The 13180-nt window shown below is 34.2% G+C and overlaps 2 protein-coding genes across 2 annotated transcripts in view; both read left to right on the forward strand.

The window, feature by feature from the left end:
* The first annotated feature begins 851 nt into the window (after positions 1-851).
* The window catches only part of LOC150077781 (uncharacterized), a 41701-nt gene continuing 29372 nt past the window's right edge, over positions 852-13180 (forward strand). The window contains exon 1 of the mRNA XM_090384948.1: positions 852-960. The gene's annotated coding sequence lies outside the window, so the exon portion shown is untranslated. The remainder of the gene's footprint in view (positions 961-13180) is intronic.
* On the forward strand, positions 12595-13026 carry LOC150077782 (putative CENPB DNA-binding domain-containing protein 1). The gene has a single exon (XM_090384364.1). The coding sequence runs from the start codon at positions 12595-12597 to the stop codon at positions 13024-13026; it is 432 nt and encodes a 143-aa protein (XP_090240490.1).

Consider the following 13180-nt stretch of genomic DNA (forward strand, 5'->3'; position numbering starts at 1 on the left):
CATTGACTCGCCATTGTTTGATTAAACCAGTGGTGTCCAAATTTTCCATATTTAGTGAGAGAGGATAATAAGAAAAGCGCTGCATAGAGATTCGAGATTCACTCCAGAGCATCGTTTATTTCTCCTGAGTGTGTCTCCAAGAGGGAATACAACTGTCTCTGTACTGTGAATTAACTTTCATTTTAAAAGAATTGAGTGGCTGCTTTTCTGCGTAAGCCCCGTTGATGAAACACTTCATATGTGCATGGATAATCAAGGCCCTGTCTAGACTTTAAATGCCTGCATATAAACGATGAGGCTTCTTTATATGCAAGAAAATATCGCCCCTCCTCACCGCATGAAAAGGTTCCAGTAATACTATTTTTCTGCTGCCCCATTATATGAAGAGATCCCAGTGATGGCATTCATTTTGGTGCCCCTGAGAACTAGGACCTGGATGCAGTTAGTTCCAGGGTTCTTCGAACCTACAGCCCTCAAAAAGAATTACCCAGGAGAACTTGAACCTTCTGGGTAATCTTTTCGCCGCAGAGAACACACACCCACTGTACATGCAAGATATTTGACAGCTGGAACAATGGGCCCAAATAACTTATTTTTTAAGAACAGGTGTGGGGGGGGTGCTGTTTGTAAACATTTTTAGTTTTGCCTCTGATGTAATGCATGCTTTTTTTGCAGTGAATTTAACGATACACACACAACTTAAAATGATTTCATCATTATAATTTATTTCGTAAATAAATTAAGAAAATTACGACAAACAGAAAATCAATTTTAATTATTTAACTATTTTTCACTGGGTTTTGTTTTGGTAGTGTGTGAGACGTCCGCAATGACATGAGACAAGCATGGAAGTCAGTCTTTTGATATTGTGTATAATTCAATTTAACTCATGATTTTTATTTGTAGTAATTGCCGTTTCACTTTGGCCATTTATGGTTTTGATTGAACTACTTGTTGAAGGTAATGTAGATTTATTCGTACTGGTATGATTTGTTGGCACGCTCATGTCATTTTTGCTTTCTTTTAAAACTGTTTTGTCTACCGCTGTATTTCCATTTTGAAGCTTATGGCCACCACCATACTCTTGAAAAATTTGACTACTGTCTCAACTGAATTTTAGACTTTGAGCTCACTTTAGGTTGTTGACATTGTCATCGCCTGAAAACACGTGGAGTTCCGATCTAAGTGCTTATAATTGTGTAAAAGCGAGAACTGCCGCGTGCTTCCGGGACATCTCTGAATTTGGCCTTGGACAGAGCGCAGGTAAAATTAAAATGCATATCGTAAATAACAGTTGCCATAGCAAAAGTAAGAAATGCCTAAATGGCTTTTACCGACAGATCGTGCAGATTTTCTTCTCTTAGAATTCTGTATAGAGATTAACTTATTACTTATTTTTATATATTTTTACATTCATAAAAATATGTATATTTTGCCTTTTAAATGTGTTTTTAATAATGCCATCTTTTCATAATGCATTGATTTCCATGATATGCTCAATGTCCAGAACACCATTTTGATTCCGGTGAGCACTCTGTTACCCTTGTTCCAAAAAAAAATTTATCAACGATATACAGGAATTTTGCCAGCAGGGATAAAGAGATTATTCCATGGAATAAGGCATTGGTTAGGCCAGCATTTCCCAAACTGTGTTCTGTGGAACACTGTTCCATGAGATGTGAACAAGTGTTCCTTGAAAAATCGTAATTAATAATTAAAAAATAATAAAATAAATTTTTTGCGTATTTCTAGTGTACACCACTTCAGTATTATAATTGTTGACAAATCTTTTTGGTTATTAATATACTGGCATAGACTGATAATCAAATAGATCGCAGAACACTTTATTTTGGTGGGCTTTCTACGAAAAAGTGGCAATGTGGTGATCTAATATGCCATTTGTATGTGATTTAGTCTGGAGTACACTGGTTAATGGAGAGGGAGAAGCAAATCGATATCATAACTGAACTCGCTTGTATAAATTTTTTTGATAATTACCAATATTTTGAAATACTATTATTAAAATAAATGACCATGGATCTGTGGTTGAAAAAAGGAACTTTAAAACGAGAAGCAAGTACTTCTAGTATTGCAATTGTGGTCAATGAAAACAAACACGATATTGTCACACTTCAAAGTGAGGATGAACAATCGCAGCCTTTTGTTTCCAAAATATCCAAAATGAAAAAACAGGAACCAACTAATAAAAGACCAAAACTTAAGTATGATCAGTTATTCGAATTTTGGCTTTACATGTGTTGGACCACCAAATACGGAGGATGCAGAAAGGTCAGGGAATGACCACCGCATATTCCCGGAGCAATATGGCCTTAGTTGCTAATGCTCCTAAAAAAAAAAAAAAAAAAAACCAAAAATAACGTGTTGGAAATAAAGATGCATCTTTTTATTATTACATCAGTGTATCCTATGTAATAATATATTAGCAAACAGTTCTTTGGCTCCCACTAAACTTGTTTCATAAGTGTTCCGTAAATATATTGAGATGAAAAGTGTTCAGTGACTAAAAAAGTTTGGGAAATGCTGGGTTAGGCCATATCTTGAGTGCTGCATACAGGTCTGGAAGCCTCATTTTAAAAAATACTGGGTCTGTTGAAATGGGTGCAGACAGAGGTTACCACGAGATAGTTGAGGGGAACAAAAAAGACTTTAGTCCTGCAAATTGCAGTGTCTATAAATCACAAGGTGCCAGCAAGATCTGATTGAGGCTTTGAATGATTAAGTAAACTCAGTGCTGATGGCATTGTTCTCTTGTTCAACCCACGCACACAGGAGGTGGCATAATCTGAAATTGAGGAAGGATAGTTGCAGGATAGATATGTGCAAATTTGCCTTCATTTTTGCCTGATACTGTATAAGCATGCTTTCTGGCAGGCATTATTTGCCATTGTCAGTACTATAATATTGACATTCCCCACAAAAAAACTGATTTTATGGAGAAACTCATTTCGTATTCAAATAAAAAATTGTATGTGAAAATCGTATGCCGTTCTGTTTCCATATGGGGGAGTGCATTTTGATGTCTCTGTTGACAGAGGCTATTAGAGCTTGTTGATCTAAATTGCTAATATTGTTTTATACAAATGGTATCACCAAAAATGGTGAACCTGCTATTTCTCTAAAACCTAGGATACCATTATGACAGCTGTTTGAGACTGGTCTCATCTGATGATGAAAGGCCACTCAGAGTTATATTTTTTGATTATAGTTCAATGTCTGCATTGAAATATGACACCTTTACTATTTTAAATTAATAATGCTTAGGAAATGCTTTTTATGTTTTTTTATGAAAAGTTCCTTTAATGTACACAATTTAACTAATAAATATTGATATTTTACTTTAGTCAAGTATGACTCCAGTCACAACGTTCATTATTCAGTAGAGATTTTGAGTTTATAAAACCAGTTATTTTGAAGTTAGCAATAATCCCAAACTTCAAGGTTTTGCCCGGTGGTAGGTTTTATGATATAAAAGTGAGTGAATTAATGGATGCATTTGATTCTGTATAAATTGTTACAGGATTATTTGAATGATTCGAGTATTTTTGGATCATTAATGTACACTTTTTTCTTTTAATGTTCTCTGCAAAAAATAATCGAGATCAAAGTTGGAAGACCCTGGGGATCATAATTCTTTTGAAATAATACACTGACAAAAAATTCTTCCAGTGGATTCAGAGCCATATTGGGGTTGGAATGAGCATCCTCTCTTCCAACAGAGCAACAAATTGTATGGGTCTTCTGTATCCGTAAGCATTTATTGGTTCGTAGAAAAACATCAAGCAAACAATACACTTCTGTGACGGTGCACCACACTCTGAATTGAACTGAGTGCAAGGGATCTTCAGAAATAACGTTTGGATTTGCAGAACCCCAGATGTGATTATTTTGACTGTTTACATAATTAAACCAGTGAAGCCATGTAATCTGTCAGATTCTTTCAGTTTATAGACCACCTGAATATGATATGCATGCAGGCTAATTTTTTCTTTTCCTGTGAGCACTTCTATATGATTAATGACACTGCTGTTTCAACTTATTTATTGATTTCCTTGAATACCCAAATGCAACCTGACTTCGTTAATTTTTCTGTTAATGCTGGTTTAGAAACTTTTTGTCATGAACGTTACCAGTCTCGAAAAATTTATTAAATGATAAATATATATTTATTAGGCATTCTAATTCTTTGAAAAGGATTCTCGGAATGCACAGCGGCACTTCTTGTAAGGTTGTAACATGGGAAAAATGCTAAGCAGTGAACATACACATATGTAAAAATGTGTGATGCTTCATATGAAATTAAAACAGTAATAAGTCAGTAAAGTAAATGCAGGACTCACTCCACCCAAAACAATATTGACTCACTCACATACAGGGTGTCTTAAAAATACATGGCATAACTTCAGAAATGACTTCCTCATATGTAAACAATAAAAATGTTATATCAACATAGTTCCTGAAATGCTTGGTTTCCAAGTTTTGACGTCTGTCTATGACGCTTAACTGTTCACATCACCTTATAGTAACTGTTCAAAATATCCACCTTCTTCCTGAATACAGGCCTCGCATCAATGTCTCATGAACTCATGAAGACGATGCCAAATTCCTGGCATGTTTCGTATTGTCTCATAACCTGCCACAATTCGATTGTGGAGAGTTTCCACATCAGCTACCGGAGTTGAATATACCAACAACTTTACATGTCCCCACAAGAAGAAATCTAGTGGGTTTAAATCAGGTGAGAATGGAGACCAGGCAGTTGGTCCACCCCTCTACTTCAGGAATCGTAGATCTTGGTCGTCCTCTGCCGGCAGCATGAGGTGTAAAGGTCCCATGTTCACAAAGGTGGCGATGGATGTCTTCAAACGTTTTCCTATCTGGACATCTTCGTTCTGGGAACCTTTCGTGGTACAAATAACGAGCCTCCAGAGCATTGCCGTCCGCCAAACCGTACATAGAGTGCACATCTGCTTGCTCCTGATTTGAGTACATGGTCAGAATGGAAAACCACCAGGAACCAAGTATTTCCAGAACTATGATGATATAAAATATTTTTATTGTCTCCATATGAGGAACTCATTACTGAAGTTATGCCATGTATTTTTGAGACACCCTGTATAATAATATATAGTAAGATTATAAAATTTCAAAATTTTTGCTTTTTTCCCCCTTTTTTTTTTTAACTTCTAATTATGCAGTATCATTTTAAAATGGTATAAGTTATGCATAGTTTGGCAAAGCATATAAGTTAATTCAAATATTACCAGTTATATAAAAAAAGTTGGCTGTTTTAAATAGTATTGGTTATTGTTTAAGTTCTTGCTTTTTTTTTTCTTTCTTCCTCACTGAGGATTGGCTCTAGGAACTTGATCTGAAAAAAATATCAGGGGGGGGTGCCTCTTTCAAGCAGAAAAATCACCCTACACCAAGATGTAAATTGCAGCAGCAACAAGTGATATATGGTTACCACTTTATTTTCATATAAGATGAGTTTAACGCTTATTAAATATTACAAAATGTATTAGTCTCATATTGTGAACAAGTCACATTGTGTCAACAGTCTCATAACCATGCCCACCAAGGTTGAGTTAGTCTGACAAGGTTCAAAGTGAAATTGGATGGTTACATTTTTAAAAATGTAAACCATATTTTTTTTTTTTTTTTTTTTTTGGCTGGAGTAGAATAAATTTGTTTCATTGCATAATTTGGTCTGATGTAATGCTAATATGAGTAATACAAAAGTGTCAAACATTCAAGACTCGGTAAAAATGTATTAGCTTTGTTATAGCTTCAAACACTTGAGCTATAACACATTAATGTGCACTACATGGCCAATGTCTCATTTTTATACATAATTAAGAGCAAACCAAATTTTTTACAAAATATAGTATATAAATGAGGCTTTGCACAGGGTAGCTAATGTTTTATTATTCTCGTGGAAAAATGGTTACCATACAATTTCAATACTCCTTTTACACGTATTACAATATATGAGACAGGTTAATAGCAATATCTTGTTATCCCCCCCACACACACCCACTGGTTGATCCAGAAAAAATAACAGAAGGATCACCATTTTGTTTGGTACAAAATAATGTGACTGGTAGACACAGGCACACAGGTAAACTCTGAATTACTTAGAAAAGTAAACATTATGCACTACCAAACTGCATGAAGCTAGAATGGCAATCACATCAGCATCATATATAAATATATATATATATATAGAGAGAGCAAAGTTTACCCAGAATGTTGGAATGGTAATGGTTACTTGTACTAGCCATCCTGAAGTCCAGACCTGACAACATGGATGACAGGTCTGAGATTCACAAAATCATAGTGGCAAATACTAAAGTAAGGGAGGTTACATTCAAAAATGAAATTTTTAGGAACATAATTTGTGTTCTTAAAGGTTGCATTTCTGTACTGTATTTTGCCAAAATGCAGAAATATGTGAAACAGGTAAATATAACTTCTCGGCATTTAATTATTGCAGTGAGCTGTGAAGGGATGTTGTGGTCTCTTCACTGATGGTGACAGCACTTAGGCATGTACTCTTTAGAAATGACCACAACTCTCCCTGTACTAAATGAGCAGCCAAGTAAACTTCCATTGGAAACATAACTTATGTTACCTGGATGTTAAACCCCTATAGAAAAGCTGCATTAGGCCAATATTATAATTAATAAAAAAGGGAGACTTTCAAATTCAAACAGCTTAAATGTAATGCTTAGCTGTGCTAACTTTTGCGGTCAGCTGTTAGGGGACACTGTGGCCATACCCATCCAAGTGCCGTCACCATCACTGGATGGGTATGTGTTTAGAAATACTGAAACTGTCCATGTAGTCAACCTAAACTAACTAGTATTGCTTTTAATTGGATAACATCACCTGTTAAGTGAATCCATTATTCATTTAAAAGTTCAAGTCGCTGCTGTGACCAGTTTCAGAATATATTGATTACATGGACAGTTGTTTCTAAACAGCATGCACATGCTAGAGCACTGTTGCTGGAGTCTACAGTATCCCCCGATGATTGACTGCAAAGTTAATGCAGAGAAGTGTTATATTTAAGCCATTTATAATTTTAGCTGTGTCAAATATTGCAATAATTAGTGTTTGAAATGGTCCCCCTTTTATTAATTATATTAAAATACAAAAACTTATTTTTTTTAAGCAACTGGAATAGGAAGAATTAGCAATGCAGGTTATGCACATAAAAATACTATAGTGTTTAACTTATCAGAAATCCAAAAAAAGCTATTACACCTACTTAAATATCTAATTTTAATACTAAATTTAATACTTCATTTCCAAACCTGTATGCCACATTCTGAATGTAGCCTACCTGTTGCTTTGTTGTATGAGGCAACAGTTAGGCTACATCTTTTTCAAAAATGACATTTCACGGCTACTAGGACTAACCAAAACAGTGTGTTGATTATATTTGATTGCATTTTGCTGCATAGTGAGAGCAATTGGTATTATTACCAAAAATTTATTATAGTTTTACTTGAAGGTAGTTTCTCAGCAGTGAACAAACTGTTCTTTATTTTCAAATTCTAATAATTACCCTTGGGGAATGGGTTAAGCCCCCACATTACCCAGTGGAGGTTTCCTCCTAATTCTATAACCGATATGCCTTAGCAGGAGAACCACTTTCATAAATGGATGTGTCACTCTATCCAAACAAGATGAATATAAATTTAAATTAAGGTTGGTTACAGGCAGGACCAGCTTGATGACAATGTGACTACATCTTGCTTCCCACTTAAGAGGCCTGTGATTTTCCTCTAAAGTAGGTCTAAGTTTGTTTGCTTTTTTATTTTATTCTGACCAAATTTACTACCAAAAAGTTTCAGTGTCAGTTCTAGGCTTAGGTAAGTGAAGAAACAATCTATTGTTTACATGGAAGAGTATGTCATAATTTCAAAATACTTACAAATCATAAAACACTTGTGCATCTGAATTATAATTACTGTTTGCTTTGCACATGGTATTATAACATATGAAATGGTAGTTTTATGCCATATTTTCATATAGTTATATTAAAAATAAACATATACATTGTTTTTTTATTTGTAATACATTAGAAGGCAAAATGCACAAGGCATAATTCCTTATGGGTTTAGGTAATTAACTATATAATATCTGTGTAGATACACCATAGTTTACCCATAAATTTGAACTACGTATGTAGTGTAAAAGGCATTCTAATTATCAAAACCCATAAGGATTATGCCTTGTGCATTTCATTTTCAAATACATTATTACCAACACTTTGGCATCTCTCATATTGTGGAAATAACTTTGCAACTGTGATGGTATGTTGCATTACCAGGGTACCTGCCCGCCCACTGATGATAAAGCCCACTTGCTTTGAAACGATCGTCTGGGTGGTGGTATCCTCTGAAAATAAATAACAGTAGTCTTCTCTACTAGAGAAGCGTTATTTATTTGAAATAGTGCAATACCAGCTATCTCGTTGTGAAGGCACCCACAATATGAGATACAATTAAAACAATGCCTTTTACACTACATATTTTTTGTATATACAGTACTGCATATACAAAAAACAAGCAATTACTTATTATTAGAAAAATTTCTGACTGATTTAGTTCAAATTTATGGGTAAACTATGGTGTATCTACACCGATATTATATAGTTAATTACCTAAACCCATAAGCAATTATGGCTTGTGCATTTCGTCTTCTAATACATTGTTTTTGTATATACATATATATCTTTGTATTTTATATTTTCATATATTTTGTATATACCATATGTATTTTCAGTACAGCTTATTAATAAAGTAATTGCAGTATTCAATGAAAGTATAAGGTAATAATAGCTTTACTGATATTCAAAATGTTTTTTTACACAAATCATCAAATAATTTACTGAACATTAACTCCTCCATTCCCTGAAAAATGCGAAACCTCAGATAGCAAAACTGAGGAATAAAAATGAGTAAGCAAAATTGTGATTAGCACAAGATGTTTATGGGACCTTAGCATCTAGTGGGAAAGTGTCAGATTTGATTGTTTTCATCCAGGTGTTTAAAAAAGGTCCCTAAACAACCCTTGACAATATCTGTAGCTGATTCAAACCCAATTTTTTTTTGGTTTGAGGTTGGGATTGTACAGATGTTTTTGAAAGCATAGTCTTATGTTTAGTTTAGCAGATTGTTGTATTAGGTGTAGGCAGTTATATTTTTGCATATTCTTGTTTTTTCATAACTAGATATAACTTCAGCTGTTAGTTGTTTTCAACCATTCTAGTTCATTCTTGACTTAATAGTTTGCAGACATTTAACCATACCTGATTTCAACCGCAGTTTTTTGTCTGAGATGGGATATGAAGGTGAAACAGTCTATTTCTTTTTTGTTTAACAGATTATGGTATGAGTTGTAGGAAATTGTATTTTAATGATAACAATACAATAGTAAACAGAAGTTGAGAGATGTTAGCTCAGTTTACTAGTCACAAAATTGTCACATTTTTTCCACATGAGAAACTGCACCTATTCATGCACTTGTAATTTCTTTGCATTAACCTATTTACATCATATGACGTACAAAACATAAAATACTGTCCCTTGTACAGATAATATATATATAACAGTTAAAACGAAATAAGTCAACAGATTCTTAAAACAATTTATGAAGAATATACTGAATGCTTTATGGCCTGATGTGCCTTAAATCTCATAATAATATATAATATAGTCTTTTGTAAAATAATAAGAGAAGTTTACCTTAATATAGTACATAGAACACTACGTACTTATATCAACGTAGAACGTATTGAGCATTACAGCTTTGGTTCATACTGTCTAATAATATAGTCTTATATTATATCACTGACTGGCTGCAATAGTGGCATAACTCAACAATCATAATTCTGAGGTAATTGATGAGAAAAATTTGGCTTTTAAAATTTTCTTTAGAAATGAAGACATTATGTGATTCTTCAAATATATTGGGATTCATCTCATCCTACCCAGTGGTACCCATAATTAGGCTGGCTTGATCAACATTCCCTTATGGGTAACCAGAATTTTGAAATTTTACCCCCCCTTTTTGAGTTGTGTCACTTTTGCATGAACACACACCCAAAATTTATGACTTGAGTCTCCTAAAGATCGAAGGTAATTAGGATGAAGAGCAAAAAAAAAACATTAAACAAGAACTTATTTATATTCATAAATTCAGGAACATATATGAACTACATTTTAATCTTTGAGAACATAATTGTGGTAAAGCATAAATAAGAACAACAAGTTAGTACAAAATTATTCATGTACAAACAAGCAAAAATTGGGCAGAATTTAGTCATTCTTAGAAAATTTTAATCTTTCCGAAATCAATTTTTAGACTTATAAAAACTGGCATGACATTTGGGAATTGTGTTCAACAAACATTGGAGGTCACAGTGCTTCTTTGTCGAAATTGGAATGGAACTCTTGTAGGCTTTTTCAGTTTGAAATATACAAATGACTCCAAAGGTTTTCTTGTTTTACTAGCTTTAATGTTAACTGATTTATAATCGTCCTGTTTGTATGTTTTATAAAAGCTGCTTATAAATAAATATTTATATTGTATAAATAATAATTTTATAAATGCTGCTTTTCTACTTTAAAGATGGAAATGTCATTGAAGTTGAACTTCTTCAGTATTTTCATAGAAGTGCATCAAGCCAGATCTTTCAAGTTGTAAAAATTGTCATGACTCATCTCTGTCACCTTGAAAGGATTGCCTGTTTTTCTGGCAGTTCTATATAATGTAACATATTGTATGATGGGACGAATACAGGACCAGACTTTAGCGATTTTTTAATATTTTTCTGTATTAATGAGTGTGCACAGTCACCCTTGTTTTGTGTTGACCTACTACAAGAAATTTGTGTGTAATGGTTTTGATTCGAAAGTTCGCCAGAGCATACAAATAGGCCGTTATAATAAATTTGTTCATCTGTTGTCTGAATAAAAGGGAATTTCAAGATCGTTGGATTGGCAAGAAGCTGGTTTCTCTTCTAAATATTTTAATAGGCAAGATCCAATTTCAGTGGAACCTTTTCCACCTTCACCTTCATGCCATATATAGAAATTTGCGATGTCTAGTCTGTTTTTTTTAAAACATCAATTCGCCACTGCTTGAAGTTTTGCCTTCCATAAAGGAACAGTCAATGATAAACTATTTCAAGAAAAAAAAAAAAAAAAAAACACTAAATGGCACAAAACAAAAACATAAACTACTTTGAGTACAATAGTGGCTCAGCTATAGTGCCGAATTAAAGTATCCGCTAGCAGGGCCCTTGCCCTGGGTGTCAAATTTTACAAATAATGAAAAATATATATATCCTTAGTAAAGGTAGCACCAAAAAATATTTCTGCCCAGGGCGTGAAAATACCTTGGTCTGGCCTTGCTAAACTAAAATAATGCCAACTGATATTATAAGCAAGAAGGGTGTATTACACTGCAATGCTGGGACAACTCTAAGAGGGTCACTGTTGCACACAGACTGTGCTCCATTTAGTCCCAAGGTCAGGGGTACACTGAAGAAGTGCCATTGTTGACTTCTCGATGCAGTAAAAACTAAAATGGCATACCGACACTTGTGCCAATTAGCAAGGAAATATTGAACTCACTTTGTACTGTTATTGCATTGTACTGTTATTGCATAAATATAGAGTCCACTATCTCAACTTCATTAGTTGTATTAATTCAAAAATTAAGACTTTAGTTGTGCCACTATTGCAGCCAGTGAGTGTTATCATCATACATTAAATAATGCTCATGTTCCATTACTAGGTATGGTTTCCTGAGGATAGTCATGCAAAGTGATATATAAGCACTTTGCTTTTCAGGGACTCAGAGTTCTCAAATTTTTGAGAAACTTTGGGGGAAAACATACGTTGGAAAGTAATGAGTCATTCTCAGGCTTAGAGATGGGCACAACAGCTAAAAAAACATGGGACTTGGGTGGAAATGCATGTATTTTCCTGCATATCAGTATGCTTAGATCAAGTGATGGACATGGTCAATTATCATTAAAATAATTAATTATGGAATTTTCATAATTGATTATATGTAAATTAAGTAACGATAAATATTGTAACATCGTTTGCATATAATCATTTATGGCAATAATCTCTGAGAAGGGAGAGAGAGAGAGATTGCATATATCGATTATACAAGTAACCCTCGTATAACACGGTAGTTTGGTTCCTACAAAATCTCATGAAATGTGAAACCTTGTTATACGGGACTCAGAACTAGTACAAAAAGTGGGGGGGGGGTTATGCTCCTGAAGCTAACAAAAATATGCCATTTTTTTAACTATCAGAAACTTAATTTTTATAGTACAGTGGAACCTCTATATTCGTCAAATCCAATATTCGTCAGGAAAAGTTACGCACCACATGGTCATCCTAGCCTTGTGCAATTGCTCACGCAGTCAGCCAGCCCTGTGCGATGGAAATCTGCACAGGGCTGGCTGACTGTTATTTTCTCTTTGAAACTTTTTTTTTATTTTGCAATTTTTTGCAGTTATCTTTGTAAAAAGAAGTGACCATGGCCCCAAAAAAGTGTAGTGAAGAAAAACAACCAAAAAGGAAAGCTGTGAGAACCACAGTTGAGTTGAAAAAAGAAATCATTGCTAGGTTTGAAAGTGGAACATGTGTTTCCAACTTAGCATTAGAATTTAACATTCCGAGAACTACGGTAAGCAGCATAATTGAAAATAAAGAAGCAATTAAAGTGACTGATGTGGCAAAAGGTGTAAAAATTCTTGCTGCTAAAAGATCACAAATGTATGAAGACATGGAAAATCTTTTATTAGTATGGATTACTGAAAAGCAAATGTCTGGTGATAGTATTTCAGAATCTATCATTGGCAAAAAAGCAAGGCAGTTATATGATGACCTGCAGCAAAAGAACCCAGGAACCAGTGGTCATTTCATGGCAAGTAGGGACTGGTTCGAAAAATTTAAAAGGCATTCATAGTGTAGTTAGGCGTGGAGAGGCTTCAAGCTCGAATGCAGAAGATGCTTAAAAGTTGAAGATTTCAAAAACTATGTAGACACTGAGGGATTTATCCCTCAACAAGTTTAATTGTGATGAGATGGGCCTATTCTGGAAAAAAATGGCTAGAAGAACC

This window comes from Mastigoproctus giganteus, chromosome 11, assembly GCF_048544385.1.
Source record: "Mastigoproctus giganteus isolate SK-2022 chromosome 11, ASM4854438v1, whole genome shotgun sequence".
Lineage (NCBI taxonomy): Eukaryota > Metazoa > Arthropoda > Arachnida > Uropygi > Thelyphonidae > Mastigoproctus > Mastigoproctus giganteus.

Coding starts and splice junctions, on each gene's coding strand:
- LOC150077782 (XM_090384364.1), top strand. CDS start 12,595: ATGGCCCCAAAAAAGTGTAGTGAAGAAAAACAACCAAAAAGGAAAGCT.